Genomic DNA, 25,305 nt, shown 5'->3' on the forward strand with positions numbered 1-25,305 from the left:
TGTTTCTCCCTCTCTCCCCCCCCCTACTTCCTCTCTCTAAAATCAATAAAAAAAAAGAAAGTAAGGAAAATTTAATACTGGGTAAGTTTGTTGTATAAAAAACCATGTGTGTATGTGCATGTGCACACGCACACATGTACACTTATGCACACTAGTCAAAGGAGAGAATGAGAAGTTATGTCCATAAAGGCCCCAAATTAGAACCTTAGACATGCATGATGGTTTGATGGAGAGACCAGCATCTTGCCTTATAGGAAAAAGTATATAATCTCAAGTTTAAAAGAAGAAAAAGGCGATACAGAGAAAACATGTTGAAATTCTTGAAGTAAAATGGGAGAAACAGGTCTAGTAAACACAAGCAGATTAATTCAGTGAGAGATAGATTTAATCTGTTAGATGAAAAATATAACTCATAGAACTTATAGACAAAGATTTTTGCACAAAGAATTTATCATGTTATTAACATCACAATTAAGGAAAAACACCTCAGGTTTTGATTTGTACCAGAGTCCTCCCTGTTTTGGTGAATTTTCAGTCATATTTGAGGAAATTAGTGACTGGTTACTTTTTAAATTCTCACCAAGGAGATTAGAGACTGGCTACTTTTTAAAGCCCACTGTTCGATTGATTCTAAACTAGCACTTCTGCATCGTCCTTTCAAGAGAGAAGAGGTGTCTGCACCCCTTCTGGCATCCTTTGCTGGATGGTCATTTCTGTCCTTGTCCTCCCCCAGAATCGCTGTGTTCTCCGTGAGAGTACTGCATGACGACCGGATTGTGCTCGTGGCCGAGCAGCGGCCGGATGCTTCCGAGGAGGACAGCTTCCAGTGGATGAGCCGCGTGCTGCAGGTGGGTGTGGAGGCACACTCCTTCTGCCTATCGGTTGGTGTGTGGTTCAGGCGAGTCCACCTGTCCCAGCATTCCCCATTTCATTCCTTCAGAGCAGGCGGTGAGTCCCTGCTCCCGCTCTGTGTTTGCAATACCTTCACATTTCTGTAACCGTGCTGAGCAGGCCAGATGTGCAGTTGCCCCACACTTACTCATGGGGATGACTTGTTTGAGACTCAGGGCTTCCAGGATCCTTTCTTCACCCTGTGCTGCCTGGCACACAGTAGGCACTAAATAAACACGCAATTTGTGAGGAAGAGGAAATAGCATTTGAAACTGTAATCTGTACAAGGGTTACTGTGTCCTTATTATCTAATAGCAGCGCCATGAAGTTGCTGTCGGCTAGAATGGTTTTAACTTTTTGCACTCAGATGTCGAGTGTGACTCGACACGGTTAGCATCGGTAGCAGGAATCGAGAAAAAAGCAAGCGAGTGTAAAGGGTTAAATGAAAATACCGCCTAGATTTGGAGTGGGCTGACCCCCAGGGTCTAGGTGAGCGGATGATGTAATCTTATGTTTCTTGGTAACAGGTCTGCCTGGTCTTGGCACAGTGGCTGAAATAGCCACATCCAGTGTAACAGCTCTTTCTTAGGGAGTTTTTGTTCATATAGGAGAGATAGGCTACGTACTGCTGGTGTTGTGCGGGTCAGGAATTAATAAATGCCACTAGCAAGAAGCATCCTGTGCTGTAGGAAGTGAGAAGAGCCCGGGAAAGGCCAGGGGAAGGAAATAGTTTTAAACTGGGCCCGGAAACGTGGAAATGAGTTTGCTTCTCTTTATTTTCACCTCTTTATGTAGAGCAAAATATATTAAATTGAGAAGCTAGAGGAAGCAAGTGGAAGAACATTAGTCAGCCATCACCCAGAGAAAACCACTTTGAATATCTTGATGTCTACCCTCCATACTGTTTTACTGCATACACTCTAGAAATATGAGTTGATATATGATCCCTAAAATTTTAATATTCATAAAAATCCATGGTAATTCATTTTAATTTTAAGGGGTTACACTATTTTGTTTTATAAATGTCCTCTAACTTAACAAGTTCCCTATTGTTGGGCATTTAGGTTAAATTGCCAGTTTTCAATGTTCTAAATGAAAGTTCTTGAAACTAAAATCTTTGTGTATGATCTAAATGTTTGACTTAATTTTCCTACAAGTGCTGTTAGCTGGTCCAAGGTTGTGCTGATTTTTAAAAAAGATGCACACTACCAGATTACAGGTCTAATATTTTGACAGGCAGGAAAGAATGTGGCTTAGAGGTACATGGGATTAGGGAGCTGTAAATCCAGAAGTATTGGATGGAACAGCGAGTTTTGGGAACTGTTGATTGGATTCAGATTGTAGAGAACCTTGAATACCAGACTAAGAAATGCACCATTTGTCAACAGTGGGAAACATGGAAAGTTAAAGTTAGTAGCATGACATAGGGAAACCAGTCTGGAGGATTAGTATAGTGTGTTTTGAGGAGTGGCGGGACTGGCAGAGGGGTGACAAAGTATTAACAAGGGTAATTTAATAGTCCAGGCAAGAGGTGGAAAGAACCTACCATTTGAACTTTTCTGCCTGCATAAGACTTGTAAATAAATCTTATGTACAAAATTTCTAAACAAACAAACAAACAAATATATGTATATATATCATAGTTTTCAGTGTACTGGTCTTTTACCTCCTTGGCTTAATTTATTCCTAGGTATCTTATTCTTTTTGATACAATTGTAAATGGGATTGTTTCTTAATTTTCTTTTTGGTAGTTCATTATTAGTGTATAAAGATGCAACAGATTTTTGTATATCACTTTTGTGTCCTGAAACTTGACTGAATGTGTTTAGTATTTCTAATTGTTTTTTGGTGGAGTCTTTAGCATTTAGTGTATATAATATAATGGCATCTTCAAATTGACAATTTTACTTATTGCTTTCCAATTTGGATGTCTTTTATTTCTTTTTTCTCTTCTTTTTCTTGCCTGATTGCTCGGGCTAAGACTTCTCGTACTAGGTTTAATAACAAGCATAGGTATCCTTGTCTTGTTTCTTATCTTATAATAATATGATGTTGGCAGTGGGCTTGTCATGTATGGCCTTTATTTTGTTGAGGCATGTTCTCTGTATCCCCACTTTGTTGAGTTTTTATCATAACAGTAATAGCTGATGTAATTAAATATCTATTCACAATTCAGATTTTCCCAATTAATGTTTTGTTTGTTTGTTGGTCTCAGGATCAAAATGAGGGTAAAAAAAAAATTGTACTTGGCAGGGACAGGTCTTTAAGTCTTTTTTAATCTTTAGGCTCCTCCTCTGTCATCATTTTCTTGCAATTTGTTTATTGAAAAAAACAGGTGGTTTGTCCAGTATGTTCGCTAGCCTGAATTCTGATGACTGCACCTCTACAGTATCATTTAATGTGCTCCTCTGTCCTATCATTCCTACATGTTGATATTAGATCTAACAGTTTGACCATGCTCAGATTTGGTTTTCTGACAATGATCCTTTATAGAAGGTGGTACATGATGCCTGGTTGTTTAGCACTCCTATACCCAGTGATGTGTTAGGACTTCACAGTGATGTTTCTTTGATGCTGTTATTCCTTCTCATCATTCACTGGAGCAGCTTTAGAAGTTTCTTCTAGAAAGAGTGCTGTCCTGTTGAATTCTCTGGGGACTTGGAGGGCAGGCCATGCTGGAAAACAAGGTCAGGGATTGATTTCAGAGTAATGAGCTAGTTTCCTAGAAAAGTAAAAGTGTCCACTGGGTTTTATTTTATTTGTTTCATTGTGAACTAATGGATTTAAACATTCTGGACGTGTTTCATATTATTATAGTTATTTTTCAGTGGTCAGTCAGGGCCTCTTCAGGTTGGCTTGTGAGGCCTTTCGTAACACCCCTGCTTCTTGAGGCCACACTAGAGAACAGAAGGCTCAGCTGCCCGGAGAGGTGGCGCCTTTTCTGTCCTAGACCTGTCGGGGCTGGGACCCTAGCTGCCTTCCAGGGGAAATGGAATTTGGGACCACCATCTGGGCACTTGATGTTACTGGCTTAGTCACTGTTTCTGGGCTTTTTTCAGTGGACAGAGTAGGAAATGATGTCCCTTTGTCTACAAGATTACCTACATCATGAGTTTATGTGGCTGGTTTTAACTCCGATTCAAGACTGAAGGATTTTTACTTAATTTATTGATCTCCTTTCTCCCACACTGAATGACTCGAACAGAATCCCTCCTTCACCTTAGGCCACTCCACCCACCCTGTAGTCACAGAACCGAAGTCTGTGCACTACCTCTAAAACGGAGATTTTTGAGAGCAGCTGAAGATGTTTTTTCAATTCTTTTTGCCCACAGGGCATATCCACTTGGGGGAGACTAATCAAGTCACCGTGTTTAAAGTCACTTTAAATAGACACTCTCTGTGGGACTGTGCCACCAACCTAATTCTAGTTTGCTTGAGTTCATTTGTTTTATTTTACTTTCAGTTGTTTTTAGTGTTTTGTATGCAAAATATAAATGTGGTTCCAAAGTAAAATCTGAAAGCAAAGTATATTCAGAGGAGTTCAGCTTCTGCCCTTGCTTGTTCACTCCTCCCATAGGAGGTCATTTAACATGTCTTTTGGCTTGTAAGTGGTTACAGGTTATGGACATGTATATAGACACATTTTGTGTGTATGTGTGTGTGTGCGCGCGTGCACGCATGTGTTAAATGATAGAAAGTGTACATGCATCCATCTTGTTTTCTCATTTAACAAAATGTCCTGACGTCACTCTGTCTTCTTGACCTTTGGGTTGTAATGTCCTCACCCAGTGCAGTGCCCAACCTTCCTAGCCGCCTTCAGTTGGTCAGCATGTGCTCCAACATCACTATGCAGTGTGTCGGGTCTCAGAAGTCCTTCCTGTCCTGTATCCTCCCTTCCAGGCCATTGACAGCATCCACCAAGTGGGCGTGTACTGTCTGGCCCTGGTTCCTGCCAACACCTTGCCCAAGGCTCCTCTTGGAGGGGTTCACGTCTCTGAAGCCAAGCAGCGCTTTCTGGAGGGGATGCTGCACCCGTGCAATGTGCTAATGTGTCCACACACCTGTGTCACCAACCTTCCCAAACCTCGCCAGAAACAGCCAGGTTAGTTGTGCATAACAGCCTTAAAATGGGTGGCGGCCACAATCATGGTTAAATGGTGCAACCAGTTAGGGTTAAGAGCCAGAGTGAGTGGCATACCAGGCCAGTCACCAGCTTCTCTCTCCTTGGAACTGAGTCATTTAGGAGAAAACTTGACTACGTCACCAGCATGTGGCTTCCTCCAGCCTGTTAGAACCCATCTCAATGGCTAAATTCAGGCCTGGCCTCTTAGCTTTGGATGGCGAGGCAATGGCTCCTGGGGAATAGAAATCCTGCCCAAGAGCAGACTTGGAGCTCGGGGGCTTAAAAAGCCTATTTCAGTCACTGCAGTGCTCATGGTGGGCAGCCACGCCAAGCCATGGCAGGACAGGGGCATGCTTGCTCCTCCCCTCAACCTTGTGACTCACCACAGCCACAGGTTGATGAGACCTGGGAAGTCTCAACAAATACTCAATTTTCCTTCCCTGGTTTAACTATTATATACAGTACTTCATTCTTTTGGTTATGTGAATTTTTAGTAAATGCTGGCTTTTTTATTATTGAACACTAAAATATCATTAAATAAAACACATTTAATTAGGAAGGTATAATTTCCTGTTTTATACATAAAATACAGTAAAACAATGAAATAATTAAAAGTTTAGCTGTGGCTGATGTCAAATCATATCCCCCAGATATGTGCCATATTGTAAATTTCTCAGTCTGACATTGCTTATATTTAAAGAGAGATTCTATTTTATTTGTCATTTAGCATAAACCTTGTAGCTGGTTTCCAGAACATCTACACTGAGTGGCCAGATTATTATGATCTCTGAACGCATAATAATCTGGCCACTCAATGTATATCCTATATAATAAAAGGCTAATATGCAAATTGTCCCCTTGACCAGGAGTTCAACCAGCAGGCAGGCCGGCCAACCGCCCATGTCCCCTTGCCCTGGCCAGGCTGGCCGGACCCCACCATGCACGAATTCATGCACGAATTCATGCACTGGGCCTCTAATATATATATACACTGAGTGGCCAGATTATTATGCGTTCAGAGATCACAATAATCTGGCCATTCAGTGTATATCATAGTGAAGAGTTGAATACCTAAATCAAATAAAAAGTGTGACATGTCAGTAGAAGTCATCAGCATCTTCCTGTTTTCTAGAGGTTGGACCAGCTTCCATGATTGTTGGGAATCTGGTTGCTGGGAAAAGAATTGCACAGGCCTCCGGGCGGGAGCTGGCCCACCTGGAAGATAGCGACCAGGCCAGGAAGGTAACGGGCCAGTGCCTGGGAGGGTGAGGAGGGCACCTCTCTTGTGAGGTTGCGGAGGATTGAGTTGGCCTCTCTGCGCAGTTCCTGTTCCTGCCCGATGTGCTGCAGTGGCGGGCCCACACCACTCCCGACCACCCGCTCTTTTTGTTGCTGAATGCCAAGGTGAGGTTGGCTCGGCTGCCCTGTGGGGGCCAGTGGCGCGTGCACGGTGTATACTGAGGTACCTGTGGGCAAACCCTCTGCTCCCCAGTTCAGTGTGACTCACTGTTGGCTTTCCTAGGGCACGGTGACGAGCACTGCAACCTGTGTCCAGCTGCACCGAAAGGCTGAAAGGGTGGCTGCTGCTCTGACGGAGAAGGCAAGACTGAGCATTGGGGACCATGTGGCTTTGGTCTACCCCCCAGGTAAGCACATTGAGACCTCCCAAAACTCACCTGGGTCCCTCCTCCATACACACCCACATCTGTTGGGTCTTCTCTCATGGGACAGTCCCAGTGGTGCTGGTATCATGATCACCTTTCCCACGGACTGTTGCAGAGACTCTGGTGGGCTCCTGGCTGCAGTCCTACACCACTGCAATCATAACAATCCAGCTTCTGAGGATTAACCTTGGGTCTTAGTTGTTAGTTAGCTTCTTCATACGTCTGTCTTCCCTTGTCAATAATTGTAATCTGTTGTGATTAGACTCAGACTTTTTTAGTAGTATAGCCTTTATTATCTTTCTGCTTTTTATCTGCTTTCCCTGTCTGTCCCCTACATTTTGTTATTATAAAGCAAGCACCCTTGTCACCACCAGCCAAGTCAAGAAATAGATCTTTGCCAAGTACCCAGAAGTCCCTTTGCCTTCCTGTCCCAACCACAGCCTCCTCTATCCTCCCAAAAGTAGCCTCTGTCCGGACTTCTGGAGTCGCCATTCTTCTGTTTCTTTATAGTTTGATCGCTAGACATTCTTGCTGTTTTTGTCCAGGTGCCTAAAGGATTTTTTTCCTTTTGTTAAAGTCCAGGATGTAGTCTTGATATGAGTTGTTATGGGACAATAATCTCATGTATAAGGAAGGTACTTTTAAATAGGCAGCTTCATTTTTTTTTAACTTTAAGAAAGTTTTCTAGGATCACTTTTTTCTTCTATTTTTTCTCTTCCCTTGCTTTGATCTTCTTCCTGTCATCCTCCTCATGTGTTAGATCTTTGTCTTCAGTAGTCGTTTTCTGTTGAGATGTTTCTGTTTCTTACTAAATTACTTTTTGTTTTAACAGTCCCCTCCCTTCCTGTTACTGAGGCTTTGTCTGTTGTTTTTGTTTGCTCTTGTGCTCCTTCTACTTTCATCTTCATTTTGTGAAATGATTTTTCATAATTTCTAGTTCTTTCCTCATTTCTGATTTTTTTCTAATTCTGATTTCTGTTATTTTATTTCTTATATCATCTTCTTAATGTATTTTAGTTCATTTTAAAATAGACAATTACGGTTTATGTCTGCTGTCTGCCTGTCTATATAAGTTTATGGAAATGTAACCTCATGTGGTGGCCAGTTTTCTGAGGTCTCCTGACCCTGTCCCTTCCTCTCCCCAATCTTATTGCCATCTGTCGCCTTTTCTCCTTCTTGTCCCTTATCTTGTCTCTACATCCTCAATGTGTCCTTCCCTTCTAGCTATGTCTCTGCCTTGGAGGGCCCTGCCTGCTCATGGGTTGATTACAGGGACAGCAGGAGCTATGCTAGCTCATGAAACGAGTTCCGGTTGATACCTTTTTGTGTTCAGTTTGATGATGTGTTTATGGCATGTTGGCAGCGTGACCGTGCTGGGTGTGAGAATGCTCAGATGTGTTGGAACTGCTGTGTGCTGGCCCTCAGTGTGGCTCCCACTTTATCCTCCGACAGGCACAGAGCAGATGGATGGTCCTATGGCAGCAATAGCTGTTGGAACCAGCCTGGTCTGACCTGGTGGGTGGGCTCAGCCCCTGCTAATTGCTGCCATAGGACCAATTAGCAGGGGCTGCTGAGCTGCCCCTGGCCCCGGTGGTCACATTCCTAGTTACTGGTGGAGTCTTGGGATTTGTAATCTGGTGAAACCCACAAACTGGGTTAAATGTGGCATATTTATCTTGACTCTGGAATTGAAACAGCCTGAGGATGCCAGGTGGGGGCCTCGTCTGACTTGAGGGCAGCAACTAGAAAGGCATCCGGGGTGTGGGACACAGGTGTCCTCAAGTTTGATTGAGTTTAAGAGGAGAAAATGGGTTTAGTATGAGTCCCCATAAGTGTTAAATTATGGGGAATTTGAAACAAAGAAAAGATGAAGGAACAGTATGGTGTTCTGTGTTACACCATGTGGTTGAGAGCGATGCAGGGACATCTTGGCCTGTCCCCATGGGTGTGGACCTCCCTGCAGTTGTGCAGCAAGGAGGTACAGGGTCTCTGTGTGCTGCTCTGGCTCCTATGTTCTTGTGTCCTCTCTTGTGGACAACTTAGCCCTCAAAGTTCTTTGCGGTCCTCGCTCACAGGGATGGTGGTCAGAGCTTGCTGTTCTAGTTGGCCCAGGCTGCACCCATGCTCCTCCATGGCCTCCAGGGTCTGTGGGGAGTCTACCTGCAGTAGAGATAGCTTCTGTCCCTCCCTAACAACATTGTGTTCAATAAATGTTTCACTAGTTGGGGTAGTAGCAGCTTTACTAGGTAAAACAGATTGTGTTCCTGTGTCCTTTTCGCCGTTCCATAGCACTAGACACAGTGCACTGCAATCAACCCCACGCTGATCCTCTGACCACGTGTCTCCCCAGGGGTGGACCTCATTGCTGCCTTCTACGGCTGCCTATACTGCGGTTGTGTGCCTGTCACTGTGCGGCCCCCACATCCCCAGAACCTCGCCACCACACTTCCCACTGTCAAGATGATCGTGGAGGTGAGTGTGTGTGGTGGCCCCACAGGGAGACCTGATCACAGACCTGGGTGCTGGTCGGACCAAGGGTTTCCTCTCCTCCCAGGGTCTGGTTATTTCTTCAGGGCCCCACAAAGGGGTTTGCTCCCAGGCCTCATGTCTCATTGCACCTTTGATCTCTGTGCTCTGCAGGTCAGCAAGTCTGCATGCGTCCTCACCACGCAGGCCATCATGCGGCTGCTCAAGTCCAAGGAAGCAGCAGCCACTGTAGACGTCCGGACATGGCCCACCATTCTAGACACAGGTACGTGTCTTCAGCGCCTTTGGCGTGCATATGGGTCCCCACCAGGACAAACCCTCTTTCCTTTCATTGTTGCAGGGATTGCATTGTTGTCACCCAAAATACGTTAGATAAGAGCAGCGGAAGTAAATGGTGAGGAGGCTGCTAAAAGGAGCCTGCTGACTGGTTCCCAGGAGCCCATGTCCACCTACTAAAGTTGGACACAGGATGAAGGGTGACATGAAGCATAGCTCACGTCATAGCAGGGTCTCTACTGCCAGGGGGAAGCAAAGATCCTCGCCCAAGGCCTGTGTGTCTGTGGCCTGCAGCTCATGCCACTGCCTCTCATGCCTACATAGCAGTTAACAGTTGTGGGGATATGGATAGCCCCACAGTATGTGTGCATGCACATGCACGCCCCAACACACACCTATCCCTCATCCCTGTTATTGGTGAGTGCTGCCTCACCCCATGACAACGAGAAGGGCCGAAAACCTCTGTCGCTCTGCCGTGGCCCGTCAGGTCAGCCTAGGGCTGAGAGTGTCATCCCTGTACCTTATCAAGACACCCCGAATGAGCAGCACCGCACAGGCTCCTTTGTGACGAGGTATCAGCCACATGAATGAGCAGACAGGAGTCCTTCTGACCCAATCATACTTATGTGCCTTTGTGCTCCATGGCACCACCTTTGAGAGGAGGTCAGGATCTGTGTTGTCTGTGACCACCTGCTTGATACCCATCGACAGGCATGGGAGCATGTCCATGATGCTCTCACTGGCCAGTTTTGTTGATCCTGGCTCAGCCCAGATTCTGTGACCTGTGCACTCCTCTGACCTTTTCACTGGTGACCAGAGGACTTCCCTGTAGCTCTTATGGCCTGTGTCCTCTCCTCCATACCCACCTCACCCACTGTCCCTGTCCCATACATCAGCACTGTCTTGGTAGGCCCATGCCATGTGACCTGTCCTTGAAGGTTAAAATAAGCTTTCCCACTCAAATACACAGTCTGCTTTCCTGTAGCCTAATGTCTGTTCTGAGCATGCTCTCCAGGACTCCCTGGTAGAAATAGTCTCATCTCTCCTGGTGAGAGCCTGAAGTAGTGTTAACAGGCGTCTCCCATTAACAGATGATATACCGAAAAAGAAGGTGGCTAATGTGTTCAGGCCTCCCTCCCCGGATGTGCTGGCCTATCTGGACTTCAGCGTGTCAACCACAGGGATCTTAGCGGGTGTGAAGGTGGGTCCTTTGATCGTAATTCCCACTGCTTCAGCCCCTTGACACAGGGGTGAGTAGAAAGGGTGTTAGGTGCAGGTGCGTACAGTCTCTTCTCACACAGAGCCGGAGGCAACAGTGTTGTTCGTTAAAGTTTGTGTTTAATACCAGTAAACTCCAAAGTTGGGTTAGCCTGAGAGTAATGCATATTTTGATGTTTTGTGGTAATATCTGAACTTTCGGATTTATGGCTGACTTGCTTTGAGGAGAGGTGGCTTTGATGAGTCCATATCCTTACCAGGAGCCAAGCGCTTCATGAAAATTCTTTATTATCCTGAAATCTCATGTAGACGATTTTTCATGTGCCATTTCTCAAGTATTATTTGATTTATGTGGGGTTATGAGCCAGGTCATCCTTTAAGGAGGTAAATGTGTCTGGCCACTGTGGACAGCAGGTACTGTTTTTAATCCCTTTCTTCCTGCACGTCACTGAACAGACCTTGTATTTTACCCCCTAAGATGTCACATGCAGCCACAAGTGCCTTGTGCCGCTCCATAAAGCTGCAGTGTGAGCTGTATCCTTCGAGGCAGATCGCCATCTGCCTTGATCCCTACTGTGGCCTTGGCTTTGCCCTGTGGTGCCTGTGCAGGTGAGTAGAAGTATAGTGTGCAGGTGAGTGTGCAGATAGGGTATGCATGCAGGTGAATAGAGAGAGAGAGCAGGAAGTATGCAGATGAGTGGAGGTAAAGATTATAAATGAGTGTGATGGTAGAGTGTGCCATTGAGTGTTCAGGTAGCGTATACAGGTAAGTGTGCAAGTAAGGACGTAAAGAGTACAGGTGAGTGTGCAGGTTAGTGCAGGTGGAGGTGCATGCAGGAAGAATGTGCCAATAAGTTTGCAGGTAGAGTGTGCAGGTGAGTGAAGGAAGAGTGTGCAGGTAAGGTGTACGGATGAGTGCAGGTAGAGTGTATAGGTGAGTGCAGATAGAGTGTATAAGTGAGTGGAGGAAGAGTGTGCAGGTAAGGTGTACGGTTGAGTGCAGGTAAAGTGTACGGTTGAGTGCAGGTAGAGTGTATAGGTGAGTGGAGGAAGAGTGTGCAGGTAAGGTGTACGGTTGAGTGCAGGTAGAGTGTATAGGTGAGTGCAGGTAGAGTGTATAGGTGAGTGGAGGTAGAGTGTATAGGTGAGTGCAGGTAGAGTGTATAAGTGAGTGGAGGAAGAGTGTGCAGGTAAGGTGTACGGTTGAGTGCCGGTAAAGTGTACGGTTGAGTGCAGGTAGAGTGTATAGGTGAGTGGAGGTAGAGTGTATAGGTGAGTGCAGGTAGAGTGTATAAGTGAGTGGAGGAAGAGTGTGCAGGTAAGGTGTACGGTTGAGTGCAGGTAGAGTGTATAGGTGAGTGCAGGTAGAGTGTATAGGTGATTGGAGGTAGAGTGTATAGGTGAGTGGAGGTAGAATGTATAGGTGAGTGCAGGTAGAGTGTATAGGTGAGTGCAGGTAAAGTGTATAGCTGAGTGCAGGTAGAGTGTATAGGTGAGTGGAGGTAGAGTGTATAGGTGAGTGCAGGTAGAGTGTTTAAGTGAGTGGAGGAAGAGTGTGCAGGTAAGGTGTACGGTTGAGTGCAGGTAGAGTGTATAGGTGAGTGCAGGTAGAGTGTATAGGTGATTGGAGGTGGAGTGTATAGGTGAGTGGAGGTAGAGTGTATAGGTGAGTGCAGGTAGAGTGTATAGGTGAGTGCAGGTAAAGTGTATAGCTGAGTGCAGGTAGAGTGTATAGGTGAGTGGAGGTAGAGTGTATAGGTGAGTGCAGGTAGAGTGTATAAGTGAGTGGAGGAAGAGTGTGCAGGTAAGGTGTACGGTTGACTGCAGGTAGAGTGTATAGGTGAGTGGAGGAAGAGTGTGCAGGTAAAGTGTACGGTTGAGTGCAGGTAGAGTGTATAGGTGAGTGGAGGAAGAGTGTGCAGGTAAGTGTGGAGATGAGTAGAGGAAGTGTGCAGGTGAGTGAAGGTGCCCCTGCTGCTGCACCCACGTGCTTGATTGGAATTGTATGTAGTTCTTTAGAACTTTAACATTCTAAGATGCATTTTTGAGGCCAGTAAGTCAAAGATACACATGTGAGTGGGTTTGTTTGGGGGTGGAGTGGGTTTGAGTATGGGTCTGAAATTGAGTAAAAGAGTAAAAATACATTAAAAACAAGCAAACAAACATTACCCATTACTAGTAATTGAGGAGAGACTGCTTCATTCCATCAAATACTAGGAAGTAGGGACAGGTCTTTAGAATTAGAACACTGAGTCCCCAGCCAGCAGACCCTGACCCTAACTGTGACTCTAGGTCCTTATGAAGTTCTGAAGGGACACAAGGACTCCCTGTGCATTATGCCCCTCCCCCCAAAGTGTGTTTTTCACCAAAACTCTGTCTGTACATTAGGGAGAATTGTCCCCCTGTTCTATCCTTGGAAAAGAAACGAGGCAGCCACACCAGGCCCATTGGGTGCAGGGAGGCACGGTACCTGGGGTGCGCAGATGACGCACCTGGGCAGAGCGGCTAACACTGACTTGACCCTTCATGGCCCCACAGTGTCTACTCTGGACACCAGTCCGTGCTGGTGCCCCCGCTGGAGCTGGAGAGCAATGTGTCCCTGTGGCTGTCAGCCGTAAGCCAGTACAAGGCCCGCGTTACCTTCTGCTCCTACTCGGTGATGGAGATGTGCACCAAGGGCCTGGGCGCACAGACAGGTGTCCTCAGGGTGAGTGTGTCACTGCCCAGGCCTGCTTGCGCCCTACTGTCTTCATCCCTTTTTAGGAGGTGCCCAAACCAGGGGTTTCTAGGTTGGCTCTAAACCGGGCCATTGGAATCTAAAAAAAGGCTCCCAACAAAAGGACTGTGTCAGCGCGACCTCGGATCGCGATAAAATATGCATTTAATTTTTTACAACAATATTGTTTTAAGATATCTAGTAATTTTAAATTGAAAATTATTGTGATAATTTGTATTACCTCTACTTCATATTTGAGACATCAAGATATTTTACTTAAGGTATTTACATGAAGTTTCAGAAATTGAACAGCTAACTGCAGTGCTGTTTCTTCAGGTTACTCTGGTTATTTTCCAGATTTTTACTAGTATCTCAATTTCACTCTTTTTTCCCAACTGCAAGTTCCAAGCAGTTGGGGAAACAGAGCAAACGCTTACCAGGCACCAAGTCACGCTGGCTCTGTGTCCCTTCTTCCTGGCACCCACCCTGCTGGGAGCTCTTCACTTACCCCCCCCCCACACCCCCCCCCCCCCCACACACACACACCTCTACAGTAGGTAGTTACTCCCTTCATCCACACACCCATGTGGCAGGATATGAGTGTGGGGTGGGCAGGCGTGTGGGGCTGGCTTGCGCAGGTACATGGTGGGGGGCGTGGGGGAGCATGTGGAGGGGGCAGGTCTGACACTAGCTCTGGGCGCATCTTGGAGGTGTCAGGGTCCCTGAGGACCTGGGATAGGATCTGGGAGAGTCCTGTGGAGCTATGGCCAGATGAACTGCAGGACTGGCTGGTGTGGATGTGGAGCAGATGGGTACTATCTGGCGCTTCCATACTTAAGAATTCTGTAGAATGAGACTACAGCGGAGGAGGTGGGATGTATGTTCAGGTCACACATGGGTCCCCTCAGGAGCTTCCTAAAGGAGTGTTCAGGGCCTGTCTTACCCTGCTCCTCCCCACAGATGAAGGGGGTGAACCTGTCGTGTGTGCGCACGTGCATGGTGGTCGCCGAGGAGCGACCTCGGATCGCGCTGACACAGTCCTTCTCCAAGCTGTTCAAGGACCTGGGCCTACCCGCACGCGCCGTGAGCACCACGTTCGGGTGCAGGGTCAACGTGGCCATCTGCCTCCAGGTAAGGTGGCTGGGCTGGGCATCCAAGACAGACAGTTTTTTAATTGTCGCTTTTCCTTGTTGTGCCGGCTACATCCATTTCTCATTCTCTGAGCCTTTAATGTTTCATTTCCAGTTTATCTTGGAGAACTATGAGGGTTCTATTTTTAAAAGATATTCTCTTCAAGAACAAGGCTTATTTGGAAAAAAAATTGTTTTTTGAACAGTGACTATTTCTTATCTGGAAGAATCTCACTAAGTTGGATAAAATATGCATTTAATTTTTTATAACAATATTGTTTTAAGACATTTAGTAATTTTAAATTGAAAATTATTGTGATAATTTGTATTACCTCTACTTCATATTTGAGAAATCAAGTTATTTTACTTAAGGTATTTACATGAAGTTTCAGAAATTGAACAGCTGACTGCAGTGCTGTTTCTTCAGGTTACTCTGGTTATTTTCCAGATTTTTACTAGTATCTCAATTTCACTCTTTCTAAAAATATACTAAATGTCCGCTCACCCACGTAGAAAAGACTTGTTAGAGGGAAAGGCAGCTTTGGAACCAGAGCAGGGCCCCCGGTAGAGCTGTTTCTTGTTTCTGGAGCCTTGGCTTAGCTTGGCCTTCATCTCAGAGCACTCCTGTCATGGGCCAACTGTGGACCATCATCCTTTTCTCCCTTATGCTGATGTCCTCTCAACCGTGAAAAGACTGTGCTACCATTCCAAGCCTCAGACCCTTGCCATGTGGCAGGAGGAAGTGGGTTGGGTGCCCTCCTCATACCCTTCCTGTTGTAGAAAGTAGGACTGAGCATCAGGCTCTTGGTGTGTAGTCAACAGCTGTAAATGAAGGCATGTCCTCCTTACTCAATATTTGAAGGTTATCTCCTCTATCTGTTGGCATGTGGGATGCCATGTGTGATTGCAGAAGTCTTAATGAGATAATCACATTTGCCCTTTGAGATGCAGTGACACATTTTGCTGTCTCTTACCGTGTGTTTCTCACGTGGCCTGTTGCTTTCTGTTTGTCTCCTGTGGCCGTCTCCTCCTGTCTCACTCTGCTGGCCTCCTTTGCCTCTGTCAGCCCAACAGGCTGGGAAAGCTGGCTGAGCAGGTATGACCTTGACCTCGAGGTACCTCTGTGCTTCCCCCATGCGTTCATGTGGCCTTCTCCTCAACTCTAGACAAATATGTGTTTCTTTTGCTGTCTGACTGCTCACACTGAATATTATTTTACATATGATAAAAGTTCCTCTGTAATAAAATTTAAGTAAAACTGTTTAAAAAAAAATTTAACATTCATAGCATTGCCTCTGGAGGGAAGGGCTGTTGAATCTCAATGAAGCAGTTTTTGTTACGTTGTCTGGGATCTTCAGAGAGTGATGTTGAGCAGAGTATCCATTTAACTTTATGTTCCTTATCTAATAAAACAGAAAATAACATCCTTCACTCAGGGTCCAAGTGTCAGAAGTGAGGAAAGGGAGAACATCACTCTGTGGACCCTGATTGAGCCTCTGCTGTGCTCAGCCCTCAGTAGAATTAGGTCGGCTGGAGAGAGGCCAAGCCTGACCGATAGCTGGGTGCAAATGCCCTCAAATCCTGTGGTGGTGTTTTCACCATAACATAGAGACCAGCTGTGAGAACTGAAATGTAAAATTGTACAATTTGGCATGTTCATTCAGTGTCACTAGTGTTTCACTTGATGTTATCAAGCCATGTAATGTTTGGATGGAAGGCATCAGTGTCCCTGGGCAGGCTCGCTGCTGGAGCAGAGATGCTGCCTTCCCGGCAACGGGGAGGAGCTGTTAGGTGGCTGTGCCGTGTAGATGCAGACGTGCTGCTCTTCTTCCAGGGCACGGCTGGCCCGGACCCCACAACGGTCTACGTGGACATGAGGGCGCTGCGCCATGACAGGTAACGCCAATGGTGAAGTTGTGCAGCTGGTTCTGCCCTGACTGGCCCTCCTGGCACCTGGACTAGCAGATGGCTGGCCAAGCTCTACTGGGGAAACTTGGGTCTCCCTCTCTGCGTCTCTGTGTCCTCGAGACTCAGTCCATGTCCCTTTATCTGTTATTCCTAAAATCAGGAAGGGTAATAGGAGTGACCAAACATTTGCATTTAGCTTTTTATGGGGTTGAGGACAAGTAAAGCAACTAATGGCAAGGACTTTTTTACACAATACCGTTTTAAGACAGGATTTAGTTTTTTCATCAATAAATGTGTGCTGGGGGGGTCACAGTGTATGCCTGCGGGTCCGGGTCCCTCCCAGCTTTGAAGCTCAGATTCTGGTCTGGGCCCTCAAATGTGGCCATGCTGCAGCTCAAGGTAAACAGATTACTGTGGACAGGGCAGCTGGTTGGGGACGGCCCCCAAAAAACCTAGAACAAGCTTCTGCCTTGAGCTGTGCCAGGTGAGCCAGGCAGGTCGAGGGCACCTGAAGTCACTGTTCCAAGGTTACAATAAGGTCATTGTCAACAAACTGACTGTCATAGTGATAATTTCTGATTATCTTATGAGTTGCCTTTTTAGAGGTCATTACCTTTATAGTAAATTTTATTCTGAACATTTTCCCTTGTTAATTTTTAGGGTACGTTTGGTAGAACGGGGTTCTCCGCACAGTCTGCCATTGACGGAGTCTGGAAAGGTAGTGGAAGCTGCAATTCTCCTGATAAACACAGACGGCTGTGGTCAGGCTGGGCTGGGCTAACGCAGGAGGCCTCCTCCTCACTGCAAACACACACAAGGACTAGGTTAAGTCTTAGTTCAACATACATCTAAAGCACAAAACCAAGAAAGGAGGACTTCGGGTGCAGAGACACAGAAGGAACTCCCATTGCTGGGGCTTGAGGCTGTAGGGCCCCTTGGGTGAGGGCCCAGTGTCTTCACACAGTCTTGGAGCAAGGGCCAGCACAGCTACCCAACTCAGCCCCTGGCCCAGGTGACAGCCAGGAAGTGGTTCCCTCCAGGGCCTTGGGCAGCGGGTGGAGTCCTAGACACATCTTGCAATTTTCCATTGAAGCCAGTCCAGAAGACTGGGAGCCCATAGAGGGGTTGGGAGGGATGGGAGTGGGAAGAGTGAGGCCATCTGAGGGTGCCCAGGTTAAAAATGTGAGCACCATGAGATGGGTCAGCAGACAGAGACCCAGGGGAACAGGCATCCTCAGAACCAGGGGAGGTTTGAAGGAAGGAAGAAAGCCCACATGGCCAGATGATGCCATGTAATGAAGATGGTGTGCCATGTGATGAAGATGGTGTGCCATTGCCAGCAGACAGCAGGATAGTGGGCAGGGCTGTGTGCCCAGCATGGCCAGGAACAGGAAACTCCCAGTCTATGCAGCCTACAGGGCCACCTGACTGCTTACACACTCCTGTGGCTATAGCCCCCTTTGGGGAGGCAGCAAGGTGCCTGGAGAGGAGCCCGTGTGCATGTACTAGGGAAGAGGAGGAGCAGCCACAGGGACCCGGGGCAGAGGGCTCAGCTAGTCAAACATCCTGGGGAGGGAGCATAGACACAGGGAGACTAGCATAGCTACATTCGAGCTGGGGGAAGAGGAGGAGGTGCAAGGCCATGGAAACATACCTCCCATGTGCCTGCCTGTCTTTAGCGTCATCTGGAGGAGACCAGCTGAGAGGTGAATATGGGCAATGACCTCCCCTTTCCAAGCACATTGTTGGATCCCACGCTCAGTGGACAGCTTTGCTTATCCTTTTTGTATACTCAGCATATTTCCCCTGTATTATTAAGTTTCAAATGACTTATGCCTGGGGATTGGTGTTCTGGAAAAAGCTCTGGCTTTAGGGTTCAGGTGGGCCCCATGGAGAGAGGTCAGAGGCTCCAGCAGCATTCAGGAAAACAGGACTGTCCCATGGGTAGCGTGTGGCAAGGATGCAACAACAGTGGGAGGAGAGGAGGGTCTGGCACTGGCCGTAGGCAGCAGCCTTAACTCACGCCCTTCCTATAAGTGACCCCTCATCCCTTCCCACCTGCCTGGGGGACCTCACTGTCATCATTTTGTACATGAGGAAACAGGACACAGAATAGGTGACCATGCCTGGAGCAGCCACATGGCCTGACCCGAGCCCAGTGAAGTCTCCCCAGGACCAGGCGTGGGGGCTTCCCTGATTTGAGGTACCCTGCCCTGGAATGTTTTCCATGGCTCCTGGGTATGAGCTGGTGCCTCTGTCTGTCTGAGTCAACACAGAGCAGGTGACCAGTGTTGGACTGACTCTGAGTCATGGGAAGGAAGGGCTCTTCAAGGTTAGAGTTCCAGCCCAGAACTAGGAAGCTTGATGAAACCCATGGACAGAGTCCTTGCTTGGCTCGGCTGGGGCGCAGCTGAGCAGTGGGGCTGAGTGGCCTTCTGCACTTGTGTGCCCCACAAGAGGCAGGCAGTCCTCGAGTGGCCTTGTTGAAAGATCCCAAGTAGAACAGATGCTTATATAGACCCTCTTTGCCTCTGACAACATCCAAAATAAGGTCCATTCTTAGGAACTAGGGTCATTTTGTTAAGATTCACATGTATTTTTATCAATTAAAGTCTTATTTCTGTTCAAATTCAAATTTAGCTTGGCTTTAAATCTCCTGATCACTTACAAGTACATATCACGTTGTTTGGATTAGCTTCTGAGGGCTGTTGTTTTTAATGTCTGGAGTTTTTAATGTCTGTTGTTTTTGAGTCTGGAGTCTTGTGTTTTCTTTGACATGGGCACGGTTTTCCTTCCAGATCCTCCCTGGAGTGAAAGTCATCATTGCACACACTGAGACCAAAGGGCCCCTTGGAGACTCACACCTGGGAGAGGTGAGGCTGGGGGTTGGGTTCTGGAGCCTCATGCACCTCAGGAGCTGCTCCTCCCCTCTTCCCATCTGCCAAGCTATTTGGTCCTTTCCTCTCCCCGCCTCCACCCCCATTTGTGCTCCTGTACCCAGTACTTGGGTAGGATTTCGTGGACCCATGGGATGAGTTTCCACTCCGGGTTCCCTACCAGCAGAGGGAAACCTTGAGTTTTGTAGGTACTTGGAGACCCTAGGAGCCACACAGGAACCCGCAGCATGGAGAAAGCAGCTGTGTCTTAAAACACAGTTCCTGCACCAAGCCATGAGCCACAGCCCTGAGGAAGGGGCTGGCACGGCACAGACACTGAGATGGGAGGCGGGGTCCTCTACTCCTGAGGACACGTCCCCTGGACACACACAGGCTGTGCAAAAATCATTGTGTTGACATACCTGCATTTATCCATATGTATCCAGTGTAACGAGACAGGTGGGACTTACTGCCGGAGGCCAGGGTGGCAGGAGAGTGCAGGTCACAGCCTGAGTGCCCACGTTAGTTTTGTTATTATGAGAATGGTCTTATCCTCCCAGTTCCAGGCCCTAGGGACATGCCATGGAACCTGTGTCCTGGCATCAGGGTCTCTGATGTGGACAACCTCTGAGGTCCTGGTAGATGGCACTCAGGGGCAGTCATACAGACACTGCCCAATCTCAGTCTAACTGAGATGAGGGTGTGAGTGAGCCTGGGGGACTCCCAGGGGTTGCTCAATGTCCTAATGGGAAGATGTGCCAGTCCCAGGGTTGGGTGGGGTCAGTGTGGGGCCTCCCTTCTGGCCACTGGACCTAGGCCTGTTAGGGTAACTTACCTGTATATGGTGCAGGGTTTGCCCACTCAGTGAGCCTCACTCCATCACTTGCCCCTGTGTGGACCTGTACATCGCTCCCCATTCTTTTTTTCTTTTTTTAAAAATATATTTTATTGATTTTTTACAGAGAGGAAGAGAGAGGGATAGAGAGTTAAAAACATCGATGAGAGAGAAACATCGATCAGCTGCCTCTTACACACCCCCTACTGGGGATGTGCCCGCAACCAAGGTACATGCCCTTGATCAGAATCGAACCTGGGACCCGTGAGTCCGCAGGCCGACGCTCTATCCACTGAGCCAAACCGGTTTCGGCTCGCTCCCCATTCTTATTGACAACAGTAGTTTGATGTGAGGAGTGGGAGTTACCCGGTGAGCTCATCTACATCACAGAGTCCTGGAGAGGAACTCTCCATTTGAAGGAGAGAAAGTTACTTGTTTGCTTTCCATACCTATAATTTTAACTTAGTTCACAGGATAAGACACTGAAAATGCCCTGCCTTTATGCAGTGTTTTAAGTTCTCTTGGCGAGTGGATGTCTCATGATAATCTGTGCTCAGCTCATTCTTGACCTCTGGGCCCCACAGATCTGGGTTAGCAGCCCCCACAACGCCACAGGCTACTACACAGTCCATGGAGAGGAAGCACTTCATGCTGACCACTTCAGTGCCCGACTGAGCTTTGGAGACACCCAGACCATTTGGGCAAGGACTGGCTACTTGGGCTTCCTTCGGAGAACGGAGCTCACCGATGCCAGTGGAGGTGAGGGGTTACGGTGACCCCGTGTCAGCACTGTTGGGGGTGAGGGGCTCTGTCCACAGCCCACAGGGCCTGCTGCTGTAGCTTGTGAGCCTGACAGGCACGTGCAGCATCTCAGGGATTCCTGCTGACTCACCACACCCCTTGCAAGAAGCTTGTATCTTTGGGTGTGGGGTGAAGGATGAGCTCTGGCAGTGGTGTTCTCTGAAAATTACTATTTTTCCCTTTGTGACCATGCCTCACTGTCCTTGGACCCTCGGCCTCTGCTGAATTTGTGGGGTTGTTGATGATGCTGTCAAGTCCTCCCCTAGGCAGAGCCACCTGCATATTTCACCAGCTGTGGGTGGTACCCTCCCCACACACGACCCCTCATAACTGCAAAGTCCTTAGGCCCCAGCAGGCCAGCCAAATCAAGTCAGAACTTTTGGTAGCCTCTGTAGATGCTGTTTTGTTTCCAGAAATAGTAAATAATATTTTAAAATATACACACATTGATGTAATTCTTTGGAATGAAGGGGACGGACAGCACCTTTATCAGGCTCTGCTGCATGCCTCACCCATTAGGAGGCTTGGTTTTCAAGTGATGTTAGAATAGTGAGCTCCCTGTTTCAGAGAGCCCGACTCAGGCTGACACAGATGTGTGGAGGGTGCCCAGATTGCACTGTGTCTTTCTGAGGTGTGCAAACTGTGCCCTTCATAGAGCGACATGACGCACTCTATGTGGTTGGGTCTCTGGATGAAACACTGGAGCTGAGAGGCATGCGGTACCACCCCATCGACATCGAGACGTCCGTGATCCGAGCACACAGGAGCATCGCCGAGTGGTAAGAGCCCAGAGGAGGGCGAGTCCCACCCAGCCCCTCATCTCGGGCAGAGCCAGGGACTGAGGGCCATCTGCCTGGTCACGTTTCCAGCAGAACCTGATTACAGGCACATGCTGGCAAAGCCTGCCTCTCCCAGAGCTGACCCTGGGCTCTCCAGACCTGCTCTAGGAAACCCGCACCAGAGACCCCTGGTGCAGCCCTTTGGTTTTGCTTGGGCTTTCCTTTTTTCCTAGTCAGTTTTAGACCAAGCATTTGGCCCTGAATGAACAGGCAAAGTGTGAGGTCTCCACAGTTTTCCTGGTGTTTCTGCTTTTAATGTGGATTTTCTCATTTAAATGGTTGTGATTCATAATTTCTTCACTGTGTAGGGAGCTTGCATTGGGACAGGCTCAGCTTTCATCATCAAATAATGAATGCTTCTGATTTTTAGCAAGAACTTTCATTAGAATAGATAGTCCTAGACAGCACATTTAGCCTAGCCTTTCAATTGTGAACGATGTTCAGCAGCAGGGCAGTGTCAATAAATATACTTGTCTTTTCACTCTCCTCTGTTTGGCATCATTTCCCATGTATCTGTTGGTCCTCAGAAGCTGATGTCCATGCCATCTGTCTTCTCCCTGCAGTGCCGTGTTCACCTGGACAAACCTGCTGGTTGTGGTGGTGGAGCTGGACGGGCTGGAGCAGGACGCACTGGACCTAGTGGCCCTGGTGACAAATGTGGTGCTGGAGGAGCATCACCTGGTCGTGGGTGTGGTGGTCATTGTAGACCCAGGCGTGATCCCCATCAACTCTAGGGGCGAGAAGCAACGCATGCACTTGCGTGATGGCTTCCTGGCTGACCAGCTTGATCCAATCTATGTTGCCTACAACATGTGAGCACCGCTCACCAGCTCCAGGGTTCTGTCCAGTGTGAGGCTTCCAGGGGTTGGAACCACGTGAAGGTGTTAGAACATGTGAAGACACTGCAGTGTGTCCGTAGCCACCAGGACAAAGGACTGCAGTCATCACGGAATACTGCACCCCTTGCCCTACTTTTAGAGATTCGTCTCAAAGTTCCCCAAATCTTATTGAGAAGCCACTTCCTGAATTATTTGAAGAAATTTTTTAATCTTCAAGGACATTTACAAAAACATAAATGTCAGTATTTTAACAGATAGGGTGACTGGGAAAGGAAATGAAAGGCTGGCCATGGGTATCATGAGGAATTGCAGGTGTGCAGTTTGTTCTCTACTGTATTGCAAGTTTGCACTTTTTAGACTAAAGATATAGTTCTTGATTTAAAAAATTCAATTATTTATACCCACTTAAAATGACAAGTTTATATGTAGAACTTAAGCTAGAAAGAACTTGAGGCCCCAGTACAACTGATTCATAGGGAGGAACAGAGCCCAAAGAGGCTGATGAGAAGGGCAGCAAGACCTGCCCACTCCTCCTACCCCGGCTCTTGGCACTCTAGTTACAGGGTGCTTCCTCTCTCCCAGTTTATTGAAACAGGTGTGCCCGATTATCTGCACACATTGTCACTGATGTTCAGTAAGTGCATTTGGGGCTGTCAGGATAGATGCTCTGTTTCGGAAAGATAAACCAGCATTTAGTTTTAAACCACTTTCCTAGGTTTGTAACTTAATGCTGTTTAGTTAAACACTTGTTTTCATAACATCACAATATAAATTCTTCTCAATACATGGAAGTGTACTGAATGATTTTCATCCCAAATCAACAGATTTGGAAGCATTGATGACAGTGTCTGAGGTTTTCACATCCTCAGTGCAGTCGAGCTGTGGGGAGAGCCTTGCCCCATGTTGAAGGTGGGCCTGGTAACCCTCACTCTGGCTTTCACATTTTGAGTTGTATGCCTATTAAATTTGGCCAAACCATATTCAGTTATGACTAAACCGAGTGATATTACAGTAAACCTAAATCAAAGAGAATATAAAATCCTTTAGAAACTTCTAAGAATTTGAAGTGAAGCTCAAATCTAGGACATAGAGTATTTTTATATAGCTAATAAAGAGTATGTTATGAAGTTGTTGGGTTTTGGGGGGAACTGTGGATGGGAAAGTTTATGGATCATGCATGCTTTATAGAAACAACCAGGTTTTTCTGGAATTAGCCTGAATCAGTGCCTAACAAAGCTGTTATTAATTCTCTACAATTTGAAATTCTCCACCAAATAGGTCTGGCTAACTAGGCTAACTCTTACATTTTACTCTTATTTGGCTACTAATAGCAGGTGCATTGTAGCTCTCTTTGCCTGTGGTGGTGGACTGCAGTTAGGATGTTACAACGTACTGGAATTGTAATAATCTATTGTAATTATGTACATAATCTGTGTAACTTATTGTTTGACATACAGATAACAGATATTCCTTATAATAGAATGGCCGGCAGGGGAAAGAACTACCTAACCCTAATCTTAATGTTGTAGTTTTGTAGCCAATATTGTAAAATTTTTGTATTGAAAAGTAAGTGACAGTAAAACAAGGTGTCTTGTAAATTAAGACTTTAAGAAGCACATTAAAATGTTTTAAGATTACTCTCTGGGAATTCTGTATATCACACTAAAATTTTTTATATCATAATGTTAATAAAAGTTATTGATTTTGTAATTCTGCATTTTGAAATGTGTGAAAAGGTTTTTTAAATGATCCCAAATAGGATGTATTTTATTATGCATTACTTTTTTTCTGAATATAAAAGCATTTATGCTTACAGCATAAAGTCTACAAAGCACATTAAAGTGTAAAGAAGAAAATCTATAATCCTACCTCTGAGTAATTTAGCAGCATTAGTATTTGACGTAAATCCTTTTCGGGATTTTTTCCTTTTAAAATTTTTTACAAAATTAGAATCATATACTTTTATAATCAGCTTTTGTACTTAATAAATTAGACTTTTTAATATGTTACCTATATTCTACATGTTTTAATGACTGTACAGGTGTGTCATGACTAAAGGTAGCTTTTGCTCAATTGCTGTTGTCCATCATAGTTCTTTCAACAGTGCTGCAGTGAACCTCCTCCCAGATGTGTGTGTGCACGTCTGCAGTTACAATTACTCTTCAGGCTTACTTCCTGTAGGTGGAGTGGGGGGTAAGAGTTCATGCCAGACTTGAAGCTTTGGGTGCTCACTGCCCCGGTTTTCCTGCATCCAGCTCTGTCTTTCAGAGTTTAATGAGGGAACCTGTTTACACGAGTCTGTGAAATGTTTAGGCAGGACCTTGTGGAGTTTTCCAAGGGCGGTGCAAAGTGAGAAACTGAGAGGTTATTACTAATTCTAAGTGCCAATTAAGTATAGGGTACCTTGTTCCCTAGACTCTCCAAGTGACTGAAAAGGCCAAATATCATGAATGATCATTACAGATACTGTTTAAAAGCAAAAGCTGAAAAAGAACAATGAGGGACCAGATAAAGCTTTGAGGGGAGATGCATTGTCACCTATTGCCACTCCCAGCAACAGTGAGCTGGACTTCCAGGTGGGTACACCCAGATGCTGCCACAGGCTCCAGATGGAGAGCAGGAGAATGAAGGCCACCTATAGGCTGTTGTTGCATGCTGATAGAGTGCAACACAAGTTCAAAGACGAGCATTGTTTACCACTT

General features: G+C 46.5%; 1 protein-coding gene across 2 annotated transcripts in view; it reads left to right on the forward strand.

Annotated features, from left to right (window-relative positions):
• The window catches only part of DIP2A (disco interacting protein 2 homolog A), a 79,675-nt gene extending 54,999 nt beyond the window's left edge, over positions 1–24,676 (forward strand). For both annotated transcript variants that reach the window (XM_054713632.1, XM_054713633.1), the window contains exons 22-38: positions 734–848; positions 4,792–4,993; positions 6,147–6,256; positions 6,338–6,418; positions 6,537–6,660; positions 9,029–9,150; positions 9,319–9,430; positions 10,533–10,642; positions 11,138–11,268; positions 13,198–13,366; positions 14,336–14,506; positions 16,340–16,401; positions 17,074–17,131; positions 19,212–19,286; positions 20,709–20,883; positions 21,581–21,704; positions 22,328–24,676. In XM_054713632.1, the coding sequence (XP_054569607.1) occupies positions 734–848; positions 4,792–4,993; positions 6,147–6,256; positions 6,338–6,418; positions 6,537–6,660; positions 9,029–9,150; positions 9,319–9,430; positions 10,533–10,642; positions 11,138–11,268; positions 13,198–13,366; positions 14,336–14,506; positions 16,340–16,401; positions 17,074–17,131; positions 19,212–19,286; positions 20,709–20,883; positions 21,581–21,704; positions 22,328–22,580 (2,194 nt within the window). In that variant the 3' untranslated portion in view covers positions 22,581–24,676. The remainder of the gene's footprint in view (positions 1–733; positions 849–4,791; positions 4,994–6,146; positions 6,257–6,337; positions 6,419–6,536; positions 6,661–9,028; positions 9,151–9,318; positions 9,431–10,532; positions 10,643–11,137; positions 11,269–13,197; positions 13,367–14,335; positions 14,507–16,339; positions 16,402–17,073; positions 17,132–19,211; positions 19,287–20,708; positions 20,884–21,580; positions 21,705–22,327) is intronic.
• The last annotated feature ends 629 nt before the right edge of the window (positions 24,677–25,305 follow it).

The sequence above is a fragment of the Eptesicus fuscus genome, chromosome 3 (assembly GCF_027574615.1).
Source record: "Eptesicus fuscus isolate TK198812 chromosome 3, DD_ASM_mEF_20220401, whole genome shotgun sequence".
Taxonomy (NCBI): domain Eukaryota; kingdom Metazoa; phylum Chordata; class Mammalia; order Chiroptera; family Vespertilionidae; genus Eptesicus; species Eptesicus fuscus.